The sequence below is a fragment of the Tachyglossus aculeatus genome, chromosome X4 (genome assembly GCF_015852505.1).
Source record: "Tachyglossus aculeatus isolate mTacAcu1 chromosome X4, mTacAcu1.pri, whole genome shotgun sequence".
NCBI lineage: Eukaryota > Metazoa > Chordata > Mammalia > Monotremata > Tachyglossidae > Tachyglossus > Tachyglossus aculeatus.
The window spans coordinates 33,807,181-33,823,258 of NC_052098.1; the positions used below are offsets into that span (position 1 = coordinate 33,807,181).

Below are 16,078 nucleotides of genomic sequence, written 5' to 3' on the forward strand. Positions count from 1 at the left end.
AGATCCGGTCCGATGATTTATTATGATTTATGTCATTTAATAATACTCTTATTGTGTGTGAAGTACAGCAAAGGAGAGTGTAACCTTTAGCTCCCACCCATCTCCTCTCCACTCCACCTTACCCCATCCATTCAAAGGAGGAACAACGCGTGTGAGATTAGTGTGGGTAACTGGAGGAAGAGTATGCGTGAAAAGGGGTGTGAAGCAGGAGAGAAAGCTTTTTTTGGGTGGGGGGGCTGTTATTAAGCTTTGTTCTCGCTCATTCTCTTCATCATCATCATCAATCGTATTTATTGAGCGCTTACTATGTGCAGAGCACTGTACTAAGCGCTTGGGAAGCACAAATTGGCAACATGTAGAGACAGTCCCTACCCAACAGTGGGCAATGACATAATTCCCAGATGGACTGGGAGTGCGCGAGTATTAGACGATTTACAGTAACCCAGGAGAGACAGACATCGGGGGGGAAATCGACCGGGTCCTTCAGCCGGTCCCTCAGGATTACAGGTGGCAATAATAATAAAATAATAACAATAATAATAATAGCATTTATTAAGCACTTACTATGTGCTCTATGTGTGGCCAATTTGTACTTCCCAAGCGCTTAGTACAGTGCTCTGCACATAGTAAGCGCTCGATAAATACGATTAATGATGATGATGTGCAAAGCACTGTTCTAAGCGCTGGGGAGGTTACAAGGTGAGGAGGTTGCCCCACGGGGGACCCACAGTCTTAATCCCCATTTTACAGATGAGGGAACTGAGGCCCCGTGAGTGACTCGGCCAGAGCCACGCAGCCGACAAGTGGCGGAGGCGGGATTCGAACCCACGACCTCCGACACCGAAGCCCGGGCTGTGAGCCCACTGTTGGGTAGGGACTGTCTCTATGTGTTGCCAATTTGTACTTCCCAAACGCTTAGCACAGTGCTCTGCACATAGTAAGCGCTCGATAAATACGATTGATGATGATGTGCAAGGCACTGTTCTAAGCGCTGAGGGGGGTTACAAGGTGAGGAGGTTGCCCCACGGGGGACCCACAGTCTTAATCCCCATTTTACAGATGAGGGAACTGAGGCCCCGTGAAGTGACTCGGCCAGAGCCGCCCAGCCGACAGGTGGCGGAGGCGGGATTCGAACCCACGACCTCCGACACCGAAGCCCGGGCTGTGAGCCCACTGTTGGGTAGGGACTGTCTCTATGTGTTGCCAATTTGTACTTCCCAAGCGTTTAGCACAGTGCTCTGCACATAGTAAGCGCTCAATCAATCAATCAATCAATCAATCGTATTTATTGAGCGCTTACTATGTGCAGAGCACTGTACTAAGCGCTTGGGAAGTACAAATTGGCAGCACATAGAGACAGTCCCTACCCAACAGTGGGCTCACAGTCTAAAAGGGGGAGACAGAGAACTGAACCAAACAAACCAACAAAATAAAATAAGTAGGATAGAAATGTACAAGTAAAATAAATAAATAGAGTAATAAATATGTACAACCATATATACATATATACAGGTGCTGTGGGGAAGGGAAGGAGGTAAGACGGGGGGATGGAGAGGGGGACGAGGGGGAGAGGAAAGAAGGGGCTCAGTCTGGGAAGGCCTCCTGGAGGAGGTGAGCTCTCAGCAGGGCCTTGAAGGGAGGAAGAGAGCTAGCTGGGCGGATGGGCAGAGGGAGGGCATTCCAGGCCCGGGGGATGACGTGGGCCGGGGGTCGATGGCGGGACAGGCGAGAGCGAGGTACAGTGAGGCCTTATTAATTAATAATAATTAATTTATTATTAATCAATAAATACGATTGATTGATTGATTGATTGATTTCCACCGAGCCACGCTGCTTCCCCGGTTACGGGGGCGCCGGGCCCCTGGAATAAATCGCGCAGTTGGAAAGCGCGTTTGGGCCGTGTGGCTTTTCCCAACTTGTCCCGTATTTAAAGTGGGAGGCGGGGAATCTTCGACCGGGGACTGGTGGAGAGGTGGGAAGGTTGGGAGCGGGCCGCGTGCCGGCCGGGGAAGGACGACGGAAGGCGGTTGGCGGTTGGCAGTTGGCGGGAAGCGGTGGGGAGGAACCGTTGGGACTTTCCCCCCTCCCCACCCACCCCACTCCCCCCCAGGCCCGGAGAGGTGACGGTGAGGAAAGCCGGTTCGCTGTCGAAACCGACTGACCCGGCGAATAAACCGGATTCCCTGACGGGCAGCTAATTCGGGCTACATCCAGCGTGAAAAACTTCACGCTCCCCCGGCCCCGATCTGCTTTCTGGATTTCCGTCGGCCTCCTCCACGCGCCCTCGGGCCGTTGGCGTCGGAAAGGAAACGAAATTCGGGGACCTGTGAGGAGGACGCACTGCACCCTCCCGTCCCCTGTCCGGAAAAATCCTTTCTTTAAGATTTGTCTTTTGCAGCAGAAAGAAATACTCGAGGGAACGTCCATCCAACAAGCTGCTTTTGCTCATTTGGAACCGTTACTGGTGAGACCTAATTTAGCGAGGAAAGTTTATTTATTTATGTTTTTATTTACATTAACGTCTCCCCCTCTCGACCTTCTAATTTAGCGAGGAAACTTTATTTATTTATGTATTTGTTTACAGTAACGTCTCCCCCTCTCGACTCGTGGACAGGGAATGTGTTGGTTCTACTGCTATATTGTCCTCTCCCAAGCACTTAGTCCAATGCTTTGCACACAGTAAGTGCTCAATAAATACGATTGAATGAATGAAACAAACCATCTAATTCGTGAGGGTAAATAATTGATTTTTTTCCTCTAATCATCAATCGTATTTATTGAGCGCTTACTATGTGCAGAGCACTGTACTAAGCGCTTAAGCTCTAATGTTCTATAAGGAATTGTCTATCAACTTGGGTTTCAAGGAGATTGTGAGCACTTTTAAGCTGCATTTGCTTTGGCCAGGATCTTACCAGATCTCAGGTCTACACTTTATTCTTTTTTTTTCCTGCTCTCCAAAATTTGTTGTTGTTTGCTGTTGTTGTTGTCATCGTCTCGTGGAAAGAAATTGGGAAATGGAAATAAACTCTAAATTGGCATGGTGGGCTGCCACCATGTTGTTCCCCTCCCCATCATTGTGACACCAATGTTGGACAGGAACAGTGGTCCACCAGATTATTTTAAAACTGCCCCAGCTCGGCGTGGTGATTGGTACATAGTAGTCTGTTGATAATTTTTTGGTGGAGAAGTAAAAACTACATATGTATATATTATTATTATCAAGTTCCTGCTTTAAGGGTAACTTAACATTCATTTCTAAACGTTTATGATACCGTCCCAGGTTTTAAAACTAGCATTTTCTGTGGATGTAGTAGTGATAGTATTTATTAAGCACTTGCTCTGCAGAGCAGTGAATCAAGCACTGGGAAAAAAAATATTCACGTGAAAATTAGACATGGTTCCTGGCCCTCCAGGGGCTAACAATCTGTAAGCACTTGATGTTCACCCCACCCACAGCCCCACGGCACTTATATGCATATTTGTAATTTAATTATTTATATTCATGTCCTTCTCCTCTAGACTGGAAGCTCCTTATAGGCAGAGAACATCAATCAGTCATATTTACTGAATGCTTACTGTGTGCAGGGCACTGTACTAAGTGCTTGAGAGAGTAGAACACAACATCATAACAGACACACACTTCCTGCCCACAATGAGCTTACAGTCTAGAAGGGGAACACACCCATGGACTCTGTTATATTGTACTCCCCAAAACCCTTAGTACAGTGCTCTGCATACAGTAAGTGCTCAGTAAGTACCATTGATTGATTATGCTGTGACCATTACTACAGCTCCCTTAACACAAGTGGCTGCTGCATTTAAAAAATCAAGAGGCTATTAATGTAGAAAAATTAAACTCTAATAAATGTCTTCATTAAAATTTCCCATTTTTCATGTGTCCTAATGGATTATTTGTTTGGTTGGAGATTTGCCAAGTGAATTGACTTCTCTTTGGGTGTAAAGTCAATGTTGAAAGAGAATACTGCTAACTTACATCTAGGGAGAATCATTGTTTGAATGGCATATTAAAGATCTGTAAATGAAATATGTCTTCTATTAAACAGGACCGAGTAATATGGATAGATCAGATGATAAAATCACAAATACATTTGAAGAGAAACAGAAAACACAGTTGCAGAAGCATTTGGGGCCTCAAGAACCGCCACAGAATGCGGTCCCCTCTTTCCCACAGAGTGGCGTGGATGAAAGAAATGCCAAACAAGATGAAACTTCAGTTAAGGACTCTAGCGAAAGCGGTGATTTGGTGTCTCAGAAACACGTCACTGAGTTCAAATATCCAACAACTGATGTTGGGTCTGGTCCATTACTTAATTATTCTTCAGGCGTAACTAGTGCATCTAAAATAAAAGATGGATCTGCAGTAAAAGCAAATAGAAGTGAGCAAAGCCCAAACGTAAGCTCTTCACTTGAAAGTAGGCGTGAGCCCTCAAAGAAAACAATGCATTGGTTTTCACCCATAAAACTTAAAATAAATCTAGAATGTGATGAAGATAACCTTGTAATTGATGCACCACCACTAGTATCTGTTGCCAAAAAGCCTAGAAGATCTAGGTGTGAAGGAAACTTTCAGAGTAGTAATACAAAACTAGCTTTGCTGGGGGCAGTGAAAGAGCAGGGAAATGTAGATAAATCCGCCTTACAAAAACATGGCCATAGTAAGGTGAACCCATCTAAGAAGCCAGGGCTAGCAGTTGAAAATGCAGACTTCCATAGCTCGGAGAGCTGCGTTTTTAAAATGGAAAGATGCAGTGAGAATAAACAGCATCTGTTTCGCTCAGAAGAAAGTAAATCTTCAGCACCTCCTCCTAAAACACAAAAGAAGAAAAAGTCTGAGAAAGATCATTCAAAGGATGAAATACTGGTGAAAAGGAAATATGTTCAAGAAGAACAGAAGAAGGAGTTCCCACATGTATCCAATGTTAGTCAGCCGGGGGTTCCTTCCTCCACGAGGAATTCAGAAGAAAAACTTAAATTAGGAAAAGCCATTCAAACTCCCGGAGCAAAAATGAAACGAGGAAAATCGGACAGTCTAGACTGTGATATGCAGCCTTCTCTTTCGAAGAAATCATGTACCATTGTTAAACCTGATGGTGGGATAGATCCCTGTAGTAGTAAAGGAAGTAAGAGTACCAAAATCACCAGCGATTTAATTGCAACAAAGGCTAAAGAGGAACTTACTGAAGACAGCACACCGTCTTCTGACTCTTCTGAAGATCCAATTGAAGAATGTCGTAGAATTTTCGATGAATATGAAAAAGAAATGAAGGAGAAACCCATGGCTAAAAAGGTACTGTGGGCTTTTCCGTCTCCTCAGATCTCCAACTCCTATTTTGAAATGCTCCACCCACAATCTTAGTGAAGTCACGAGTAGGTAGTGTACGTACTGTCTGACTGGTGTTGTTGAGTCCATTGCTGGATGGATTCCAATATTGCTTCCTAATTAAATCACAAGTAAATATTATTGAAAATAGATACTAAGATGAATATTTGAAACACTATAAGGAAAAGATCTCTATAGACTTTCTAAAGTTACAATATTAGCTCATTAATTTTTCTGTTAGCTGATCAGTTAAAATCGTAATCTTGAAAGGGAATTTAGGCAGATATCTCCTCTTGACTACGTCCTCCAGGAAGACAAATGATTAAACTATCCAGAGTTTATTCTGTTAGGGAAGCAACATGGCCTAGTGCAAAAAGCATGGGGCTGGGAGTCAGAAGACCTGAGTTCTAATTATGGCTCCACCACTTATCTGCCCTGTGACCTTGGTCAAGTCACTTAACTTGTCTGGGCCTCAGTTCCCTTTTCTGCAGAATGGGGATTCAATACTTGTTCTCCCTCCTACCTGCACTGCGAACCTCATGTGGAACTTGGTTATCTTTGAATCTAGCCCAGCACTTAAGTACAGTGCTTGGCACATAGTAAGCCCTTAGCAAATGCTACAATTACTATCATCATCATTATTATTATTATTATTATTATTATTATTATTATTATTATTATTACTCGACTCTCTAGGGATGGAGATTCCTAGTCTCGGTAACTTTTGGTTAAAAGTAATCAGTGGTATTTATGGAGTGCTTTCTGTGTGCAGAGCACTCAATAGTGTTCTAAGCACTTGGGAGAGTACAGCTTAATGGGTGGAACTGCATGTATTTGAGTTTGCAGAAATCTAATGAATTTTATTTGTATTAGGTTTTAATAAAGCCTGTAGAACGGACCACTTCGAGTTCTGAGATCATTTTGGTTCCTAGACAAAAGAAGAGAATTGCACATACTGCCAAGTTTGAAGTGAGTTTTCTTAGAAAATTTGAGAGATTAGCCCAAAGTTTTCTTATCTTGGAAGTAATATTAAACTATTCAACCCCATTGGGTCCCTTGTAACTTTTTAAAAAATGTAATAATTGCTCTCATTTTTGAACCTCCAGAAAAGAATAGTGTGTAAAATTTTTGGCATTCCAAATATGAAAAGCTTAATTCTAAGATTAATCTGATTCTTTTAAATTGCATGTGCTTGATCTAAAATAAAGGAATATTAGAGCTGTAAGGTGAGTATGAAAAGATAGCCCTTTTCATTACTGTAATATTTTGCTCTTTTACCCCATTTATCTCCTCTATTTGGTCATTTCAGATTTACTGCTCTTTGCACTTTCCCCTCCCGGTCCCACAGCACTTATGTACATATCTGTAATTTATTTATTTGTATTGATGTCTGTCTCCCCCCATTCTAGACTGTAAGCTCGTTGTGGTCAGGGACTGCGTATGTTCATTGTTGTAATGTACTCTCCAAAGTGCTTAATACGGTGCTGCGCACACAGTAAGCACTCAATAAATATGACAATGAATGAATGAATGAATTTGCAAAGGTATTTGATGACTGTACAGCCAAGAACCAAAACATAAAATTTACACCATCTTCAATTTTTTCAAGAGGTACATGGGAGGCAAAATAAAATTGTTGCACAATTATAGTTGAAAAAGAGTATTTGTCCTAGCCTATTTGCAAAGTTGCTAATATTATTGATTTATTAAAAACAAACATTAACAATACTTTTGCATGAACTTGACTGCTTTTTTTGGAAAAAGTGGCCATTGAAATTTGTTTCCCTTCCAGTCCCCAAAAAAGGTCTTGTGGTGCAAAATCAGATAGTGGCATTATGGTAAGTATTGTTTCATCACTCTCATTTTGATACCATTTGTTACAGGTAACCAGAAAACCCACTGTGTCACCGAAGACAACAGTCACAGCACAAGTTCATCATACGAAAGTTCGAAAGGGTCAAAAGTCCTCTCCCTGGATAGCAAGTGGTGTTAAAAGTGGTGAGTCCAGTGTTGCTACCACAAATGAAAAGACTGCAGTTAAACCTCTAACTGCTCAGAGCCAGGATATTAAACCACAAGGTATGATGACTGTCCATCAGTTGCCTTATATTAATAGGATCAGGTATTTTTCTGAGTTCTCTTATCAGGGCTCTCTACTTCGTAGTGAAACCATTTTCCCTGTAACTATTTGAATTGATGGAATTGCTTTTCTCTTCCCTCCCCCCCCCCCCCCCAGCCCAATTTAAAACTTACATAAGCCTTTATGGGTTTGCATCTGTTTATTAATTGCACTCTGCTCTGTGGAATATAACTATTTGGGATTTCAGGAAACTTTTAAGCGTGTAACTGGATTGTTTTCCCTTTGGAATATCCTGCCTTTGACTGTGGAATTAACGTCATTTCAAATTATGGAAAAGAAGAAGTTGCCTAATATTCGAAGTCGTGATAAGATAGGACTACAAAGGGAAAAATCAAAAAGTATCTGCCCATACCCTTCAGTGAAATAGTGTGATTAATTTTCTTCCGATTTTATGTTAGTCTTTTTAAACTTGTTTGTTTAACCGGTCAAGTCTAACAATGGTCATTTGAATGTAATGATTTCAGAAGATGTTTTGAAAACACCATGCTGCTCTACTGTTCCAGAAGAAAATATTTCTCTTGTGTCTCAGGTATTGTGTTTGTGTGTGTGTTTGTGTGTCTGTCTGGCAATGGGGGGCCTGGATGCAAGAGTACTAATTCTAACTATATTCACTGTTTGAGATATAAAATCAATCAATTGTATTTATTGAGTGCTTATTGTCGCCTAAGGTGGATGTTGGGATGACGTGGCCTGGGTTGCTCATGTTCCTCCTCAGGGAAAGCTTTCTAGAGGAGCTGGGATTTCGGTAGCGTTTTGAAGCATGGGAGATCCGTGGTCTAATGGATTTGAGGGTGGGGGCCAGATGGAGCATGGAATGAGCAAGGGGTCAAAGGCAAGAGAGTGAGAATGAGATACAGTGAGAAAATGAGCCAGGGAATAGTGGGTGAAGAGACCAGGTGTGTAAGGAGGAGACTGCAGGTGATCCAGGGCTGTGGGTTAGTGGAAAAAGATTGACAAAGGGATAGGGAAGTGAGTGAGTGATATGGAGGGCAATGGGTAAAGTGGGTAAATATTGAATGAATGAATGAGTCAGCATGGCAGGGTACTTTGCAAATGCTCAACCACTTGGTGACAGAGTTTCAAGGAGCAAGCAGGTCATGTGACTAGCCTGAGATTTCCTCTGAGCCACGGCAGTGCCAGAACTTAGAGCTGGTAATAATTATGGTATTTGTTAAGTGCTTACTACGTGCTGAGCACTGTTCTAAGCGCTGGAGTAGGTACAAGGTAATCAGGTTGTCCCACGTGGGGCTCACAATATTAGTCCCCATTTTACAGATGAGGTAACTGAGGCACAGAGAGGTTAAGTGACTTGCCCAAGGTCAAATAGCAGTTAAGTGGCGGAGCTGGGATTAGAACCAACATCCTCTGACTCCCAAGCCCGTGCTCTTGCCACTAGGCCATGCTGCGGTAGGCAGAAGGGGTGTCTGTGGCTGATCTCCGGGGGTGACGCAAGGCAGGCCGAGATGGGGCTTATGGAGCGGGTATGGGATTCTGGGGAGGCAGCAGGGCGATTGGGTAGAGGTTGATGCCAAGGGCCCCAAGAGCCACAGTGAAGGTGGCGGGAGGCACCAGGAGGCTGCCTGAGGACAGATCCGGAGCACGACTAATGGCCACTTAAGTCCATATGGGTGGCCATGGTGGAGAGGACGGGCTGGGACCCGACCCCTGAGAGCTGTGATGGGCAGTTGTGGGCCCCTGGATGATGTGGATGGGAAGACCCAGGCTGTTGACAGTGGTTTCAGTGCATGTGTGCAGCCCGTGGTGGATCGGGGTTATTGAGGGAGACAGTGAGGGTACCAAGGGTTTGGATAGACAGTAAAGGTCTGGAATAGTTAATGGGTCCTATGGAAGTGGGTGAATGAGTTATAGGAGTTCCAGAGTGCCATGTGGGACAAGATTGTGTCTGACTGGATTACCTTGTATCTACTCCAGCACTTAATACAGTGCTCAACATGTAGAAAATACCAAATAAATACCGCAATTATTATCAGTCAATCAATCCATGGGTTTTTTGGCGCTCTTACTGGGTGCAGAGCCTTGTATCAAGTCCCGGGGAGTGTAGAACTCAACAGAGTTGGTGGACACGTTCCTGGCCCACTGGGAACTTATATTCTCGAGGGGGAGACAGACATCGAAATACATATTTTCAAATAGAAATATAACTACAATGTATGCTATACTGTGTAATGTAAAGTTAAATATGCATAAATATCATGATTATTTCTGAGCAAAGAGGGTCAGAGGAGGTAGATGCTGAGGGCTTGTGGGACATGAAGAGAGGAGGAAGAGAGGGCAAGGATGGTGAGTTTATAAGAAAGAGTGGTATCGAGGAGGTGGACTTCACGTCAAGGGAAGGGACTGGAGGTAGGGAGTATAGGAGGGCATTGTGAACTTGGGTACAGGTAAAGAGGATGAAGAGCTTGGAGACCTTTGGGGCAGGCAGAGAACATCTGTGAGGGATGAAGGCATATGGGGATAGGCCAGCCACTGCTAGCACTCAAGAATAGCAGAAACTCCCTCCTCTCCATCCAAACACCATGGTACCCAACAGAGATCAGACCAACTGGAAACTGGACAAATGTCCGCCCTGCGTGGTCTTGGATGCTGTGGTCAGAGAGTGGTAGTTTGACGTTGGAGTGGTTAGAAATAGTGCAGTGTCTGTTACTAATGAGATCCTGTTTGGGTCCAAATGGAGCAAGAGGTCAAAGGTGAGTAGGCTGTGGACGGACATGACTGTGTGTGTCCTTCTTGCTGATGTTCCTGCCTCCTGGCTGTACCCTCTTTGGTCCACACTCCACTGTGCTGACGAGTTCATTTCCCTAAAACACCACTCGGTCCATGTCTACCCTGTGCTCAAAATCCTCCAGAGGTTGCCCCTCCACCTCCATATTGAATGGAAACTCCTTCCCACTGGCTTTAAAGCAGTCTGTCAGCTCCGGCTTTAAAGCAGTCTGTCAGCTCTCACCCCTTTAGAGCACTCATTCAGCTCTCTCTTCTTCCTGTCTTACCTTGCTGATCTCCTATTGCAACCCAGCTCAAATACTTCATTTCTCCTAACGCCAGTCTCTTCACTGTATCTGTCTCGTCTTTCCCTCTGCCAACCTCTTGCCCACATCCTCCCTCTGGCCTGGCACTCCCTCCCCCTTCATAACCGATAGTCCACCACCATCATCACCTTCAAAGCCCCACTAAAACCACATCTCCAAGAGGCCTTCCCTAACTAAGTCCTCTTTTCCTGTAACTGCATTCCTCTCAGCTCCCCTGTGCACTCAGATCTGTGCCTGTCAGCACATGATATTCAACCCACCCTTTCCCCCAGAGCACTCATACACGTACACTCTGTCATTTCCCATATCTCTAATTTGTTTCAATGTCTGTGCCCCCTATAGTCTTTAAGCTCCTTTCAGGCAGGGCACATATCTACCAACTGTACTGTACTTTCCCAAGTGCTTAATACAGAGCTAAGTACTAAGTTCATGGTGCTCCGTGCTCTGGCCTCTTGGAGGAGGTATGCTTTTTGGTGGGCTTGAAAGGTCGGAAGAGGGGTGGTCTTTTGGATATGAGGGAGGAGGGTGTTCCAAGTTATGTTGCCAACTTGTACTTCCCAAGCGCTTAGTACAGTGCTCTGCACACAGTAAGCGCTCAATAAATACGATTGATTGATTGATAGAAATTCATTTAGAAATCCAAGATTGAACCTGATAGCATAGAGAAGGGTAGTAGGGGTTTTTAATGTTGAGAAGGTGAAGGATGGTGGGATGAAGAGGAATTTACTCATTATGGAATGGAGATCCAATGAATGACACATAAGTGGAGTTACAGTAGTAAGTAATAGTGATATGGAGGTAGTGGGTAAATGGAGTCAGCATGGTAGGGTGGTTAGCAAATGCTCAACCACTGGGTGGCAAAGTTTGGAGGAGCAAACAGGTCATGTGACGCATCTGTGAGGCAATTTCCTCTGAGACACAGCAGTGCCAGAACGTGGAGCTGGTAGGTAAATGGGTTGTCTGGGGCGGGTTTTCACTGTCCCCTAGGGTGGCGGGAAGGCAGGTCGGGATGGGGGTTCCTTGGTAACAGGAGACCGGTGAAGAGGGTCAAGAGTTTGGAGACCTTTGGGTCAGGCAAAGAAAAGCTGTGAGGTGTGAAGGCATCTGGAAGTCAGGTAGCCACTGCTAGCACTCACACTCAAGAATACCAGAGCCTCCATCCTCTCCACCCATGCACATGGTACGTGACAAGGATGAGACCAGTTGGAAGCTGGACAGACGGTCACCCTCTGTGGCCTTGGAGGCTATGGTCAGAGGGTGGTAGCTCAGCATTGGATTGGTTGTTAGAAATGGTGCAGTATCTCTCAATGATGAGATCCCGTTTGCATCCTAATAGAGCAAGAGGTCAGAAGTGAGTAGGTTGTGGAAGGGTGTGACCATGCATGCCCCGCTCTCTGACTCTCCTGCCACCTGTCTGTCCCCTCTCCAAATGTTAAGAAGATGAAGGATGGTGAGATGAAGAGGAATTTCCTCATTATGGAATGGAGATCCACTGAATGACACATAGTGGAGTTACTTACAGCAGTAAGTAATAGCGATATGGAAGGTAGTGGGTAAATGGAGTTAGCATGGTTAGGGCGCTTTGCAAATGCTCAACCACTGGGTGGCAAAGTTGGGAGGAGCAAACAGGTCATGTGACGCATCTGTGAGGCAATTTCCTCTGAGACACGGCAGTGCCAGAACGTGGAGCTGGTAGGCAAATGGGTTGTCTGGGGCTGGTTTTCACTGTCCCCTAGGGTGGCGGGAAGGCAGGTCGGGATGGGGGTTCCTTGGTAACAGGAGACCGGTGAAGAGGGTCAAGAGTTTGGAGACCTTTGGGTCAGGCAAAGAAAAGCTGTGAGGTGTGAAGGCATCTGGAAGTCAGGTAGCCACTGCTAGCACTCACTCTCAAGAATACCAGAGCCTCCATCCTCTCCACCCATGCACATGGTACGTGGCAGGGATCAGACCAGCTGGAAGCTGGACAAATGGCCACCCTCTGTGGTCTTGGAGGCTCTGATCAGAGGGTGGTAGTTAAGCATTGGAGTGGTTAGAAAAGGTGCAATGTTTCTCAATGGTGAGATCCAGTGTGCAATCAAATAGAGCAAAGTAGAAGCCAAATGGAGTTGGAGATTGATGTGTGGATAGGAGTGAATGGGATTTGGGTGAGATATCATGCACTGTCATGATTACTTAAAACAGTGAATAATGGTGATCTGGCGAGCAGAAGGTAAAATGGAGTCAAAATGGCAGGCTGCTTCACAACTGCTCAACCACCGGGGGGCACAGTTTTGAGGAACAAGAAGGTCATGCGATTAAATCTGGGAGGAAATTTCCTCTGAGCTACCGCAGTGCCAGAGGTTGGAGCTGGTAGGCAGACAGGGTGTCTGTGGCTGGTTTTCACCATCCCCTGTCGTGGCGGAAGGCAGGTCAGGATTGGGAAGTCCTTGATTCATTCAGTCATTCATTCAATCATATTTATTGAGCGCTTACTGTGTGCAGATATGCGTTTAAAAGGAGGGCTTGGACGGTGGGGAGAGTGATAGTCTGTTGGATATGAGGGGAGAGGGTGTTCTAGTCCCGAGCAGCGTGGCCTAGTGGACAGAGCATGGGTCTGGGAGTCAGAGGAACAGAATTCTAATTTTGGCTCCACCCATTCCCTGTGTGTGACCTTCAGCAAGTTACTTACCTGCTCTGGGCCTAAGTTTCCTCATCTGTAAAATGGGAATTATATCTATTCTCCCTCCTCCTTAGACCACGAGCCCCATTTGAGACAGGGCCTGTGTCTGGCCTGATTATGTTATATCTTCCACAGTGCTTGGTACACAGTAAGTGCTTAACGAGTACCAGAATAGCAGTAATAATAGGGCTCGTAGTCCAAGAGGATGAGAAGGTGCAGCCTGGAGGGATGAAGAGGAATTTACTCATTATGGCGTAGAGATTCACTAATTCACACCTAAATGAAGTTGTAGGGTGATTTAGGGGTAGGAATTACATAGGGTTTGGGTGAGGCATCGGGTAGTATAGGGGTTACTTGCAGCAATGTGTAATAGCTATGTAGAGAGCTTAGAGTAAAATGGAGTCCATATGGCAGGTTGCTTTGCATGTGCTGAAGCACTGGGTGGTTTTGCGGAACAGGTCGTGATTAGTTTGTGGGGAGGTGTCCTTTCAGATACTGAGGAGGTTGTGCCAGAGCTTGGAGCTGGTAGGAAAGTGGGGTGTCTTCAGGAGAAGGGTTACCCAATGTTGGGGGCGGTATGGAGAACGGGGGAAAGATGTGGGGCTGGGGAGAGTCAGTAAGAGCAGTTTCCAAAGCAGGCTTCCCAGTTTTCCAAATATTGTTACAAAGACTTCTTCAACCCCTACTCCTGCAGGTGGGGGAAGGGCCGAAGTCAAGGCAGTTGGGAATGTTCTAGAGGGCAGGCAATCACAGAGACTGGGCCTGTGTGTTCTACAGTATCTTCTTCTCTCAGTTTTGGGGAGGCAGAGGGGGTCCCACTGGGGTCTCCTTTTAAATTTGGAGGCCTATGTGTGCCTGAAGTTTCTACTTCAGAAAAAACAAGTGCCCCTGGTAATTTTCCATGAGTTACTACGAAGCCTGTATGTTTTCCCCTAAGGTTCATTTCACTTTGGTAATCCAGTATTACCTTGCAGTATCTATTCTGGATCGGAAGTACTATCTCTTTACAGAATTTAGATTTTTAGCCCTTTTGGAGGAAAATTTGAAGAACCTTTGAAAGTTGGAATTTCAACTTTGTGGAATTTATTCTTCAAGCGGTATTTTGGTTTTGTTAAACAAGAGTTAATTGAGGTGGGGAGAAATAGCTAAATAATGCCTTTTAGAAGTAGAGCCATTTTGAGGGGGCTGTCATGGGGGGAAGATACGGTTTTTAGAAAACAGGTTGTTCGGCAAAAGAAAAGCCTGTAGATCTAAGTTTAATTTTTTTCTCCTTTTTTTCCATGGAGTGTTCTGCAAAATTTCTTCTAGTCTCAGAATTAGGGAGTGGGTATCTCCAGTAGATTTAAGTAAATTATTTCACCCAAGAATCTGTATAGCTGACATCAATGCTTTAAAGAGCATATTGTGGGCAGGGAATGTGTCTGTTGTTATAGTGTACTCTCCCAAGTGCTTAGTACAGTGCTTTGCACAGAGTAAGTGCTCAATAAATATAAATGAATGAATGAAAGGATGGTAAAAAAGCTATTGCTATTTTTATTTGATAGTACTTCATCCTTCATGTCTCTCCACTGCTCTGGCCTTAAAAAGGAGCACTTAGGAAGTGTGGATTTTTTGTGTATATAAATGTGTGTATATATAGTGAAAACTCTATGGATACACTACCAGAATCATTGCAGATGGAGGTGGGGCATTCTGGGAGAGGTGTGTCCATGGAGTCGCTGTGGGTTGGAGAAGACTCAGCAGCATAAGACAAGAACAAGTGTGTGTGTACAGTGTGGCTTAGAAGAAAGAGCACGGGCTTGAGAGTCAGAGGACATGAGTTCTAATTCCAGCTCTGCCACATGTCTGTTGTGTGACCTTGGGCAAGCCACTTAACTTCTCTGTGCTTCAGCTACCTCATCTGTAAAATGGGGATTAAGACTGTGAGCCCCATGTGGGACAAACTGATTGCCTTGTATCTACTCCAGCACTTAGAACAGTGCTTGGTACATAGTAAGTGCTTAACAAATACTATAATTGTATATATGTCATATATATAATATACACATATACACACACCCCAAAAAATGCAGAGAAGAAAAATACACATGCATTTTTTTAATGGTATTTGTAAGTGCATGTGCCAGGCACTGGGATAGATACAAGACGATCAGATTGGACATAGTCCATGTCCCACATGGGACTCACAGTCCTAATATGTATATACACATACATGTGTATGGTATTTTTCTTATTTTAGGATTGAGGGAGGAAAGATAACAGAATAATTTCATTTAATAGATAGTTCCATTAACTATAGCCTTTTAGAAGGTACTGTATGTGGAAGGAATGGTGAGGAGTTTTGGATTCTAGAAAGGTTGTTTGACAGCAGAAAAGACTCTGTATGTAAAATTACATTCTTCTTTAAACTTTTTTCCTTGGTGCATTTTGAAAACATTATTCTGGCCTCAGAATTAGAGGGTGGGTTTCTTGTTTAATTTCACCTGATAATCCATATGACATGGTTGCTTTAAAGGAGAGTTAAAAACTGGTCTTTGTATATTTAGTGTTTATTTTTATTTAATAGTCTTTCTTCATCATCCATGTCTTTCACTGACCTGGACCAAAAAAAGGTTACTTCTGGGAATTGTGGTTTTGAATATATGTATTTTTCATCCAGGTTAAGAGTTGGGGGAAAGAGATAAACTATTATATTTCGTGCTATCAGTCCATTAACAGGAGCCTTTTAGAAGGAATTGTGCTTAGAGTGGGGATGGGGAGCTTTGGTTTTTAGAAAACAGATTGAAAAGTTTGTACATCTAAGTTTTTTCTTTTCTTTAACCTCTTTTCCTTGGAGTGCTTTGAAAATTTTTCTGTGGTCTTAGAAGTAGAGGGTGTATGTCTCCCATAGT

General features: G+C 44.2%; 1 protein-coding gene across 2 annotated transcripts in view; it reads left to right on the forward strand.

Moving 5' to 3' along the window:
* Window positions 1-2,208: 2,208 nt before the first annotated feature.
* Window positions 2,209-16,078, forward strand: part of LOC119948092 (RNA exonuclease 1 homolog) — a 30,980-nt gene continuing 17,110 nt past the window's right edge. The window contains exons 1-5 of one of the 2 annotated variants that reach the window (XM_038769963.1): window positions 2,209-2,464; window positions 4,065-5,308; window positions 6,215-6,310; window positions 7,225-7,420; window positions 7,946-8,010. In XM_038769963.1, coding sequence (XP_038625891.1) covers window positions 4,076-5,308; window positions 6,215-6,310; window positions 7,225-7,420; window positions 7,946-8,010 — 1,590 coding nt within the window. In that variant the 5' untranslated portion in view covers window positions 2,209-2,464; window positions 4,065-4,075. The remainder of the gene's footprint in view (window positions 2,465-4,064; window positions 5,309-6,214; window positions 6,311-7,224; window positions 7,421-7,945; window positions 8,011-16,078) is intronic. The other variant, XM_038769964.1, reaches the window with a different exon arrangement.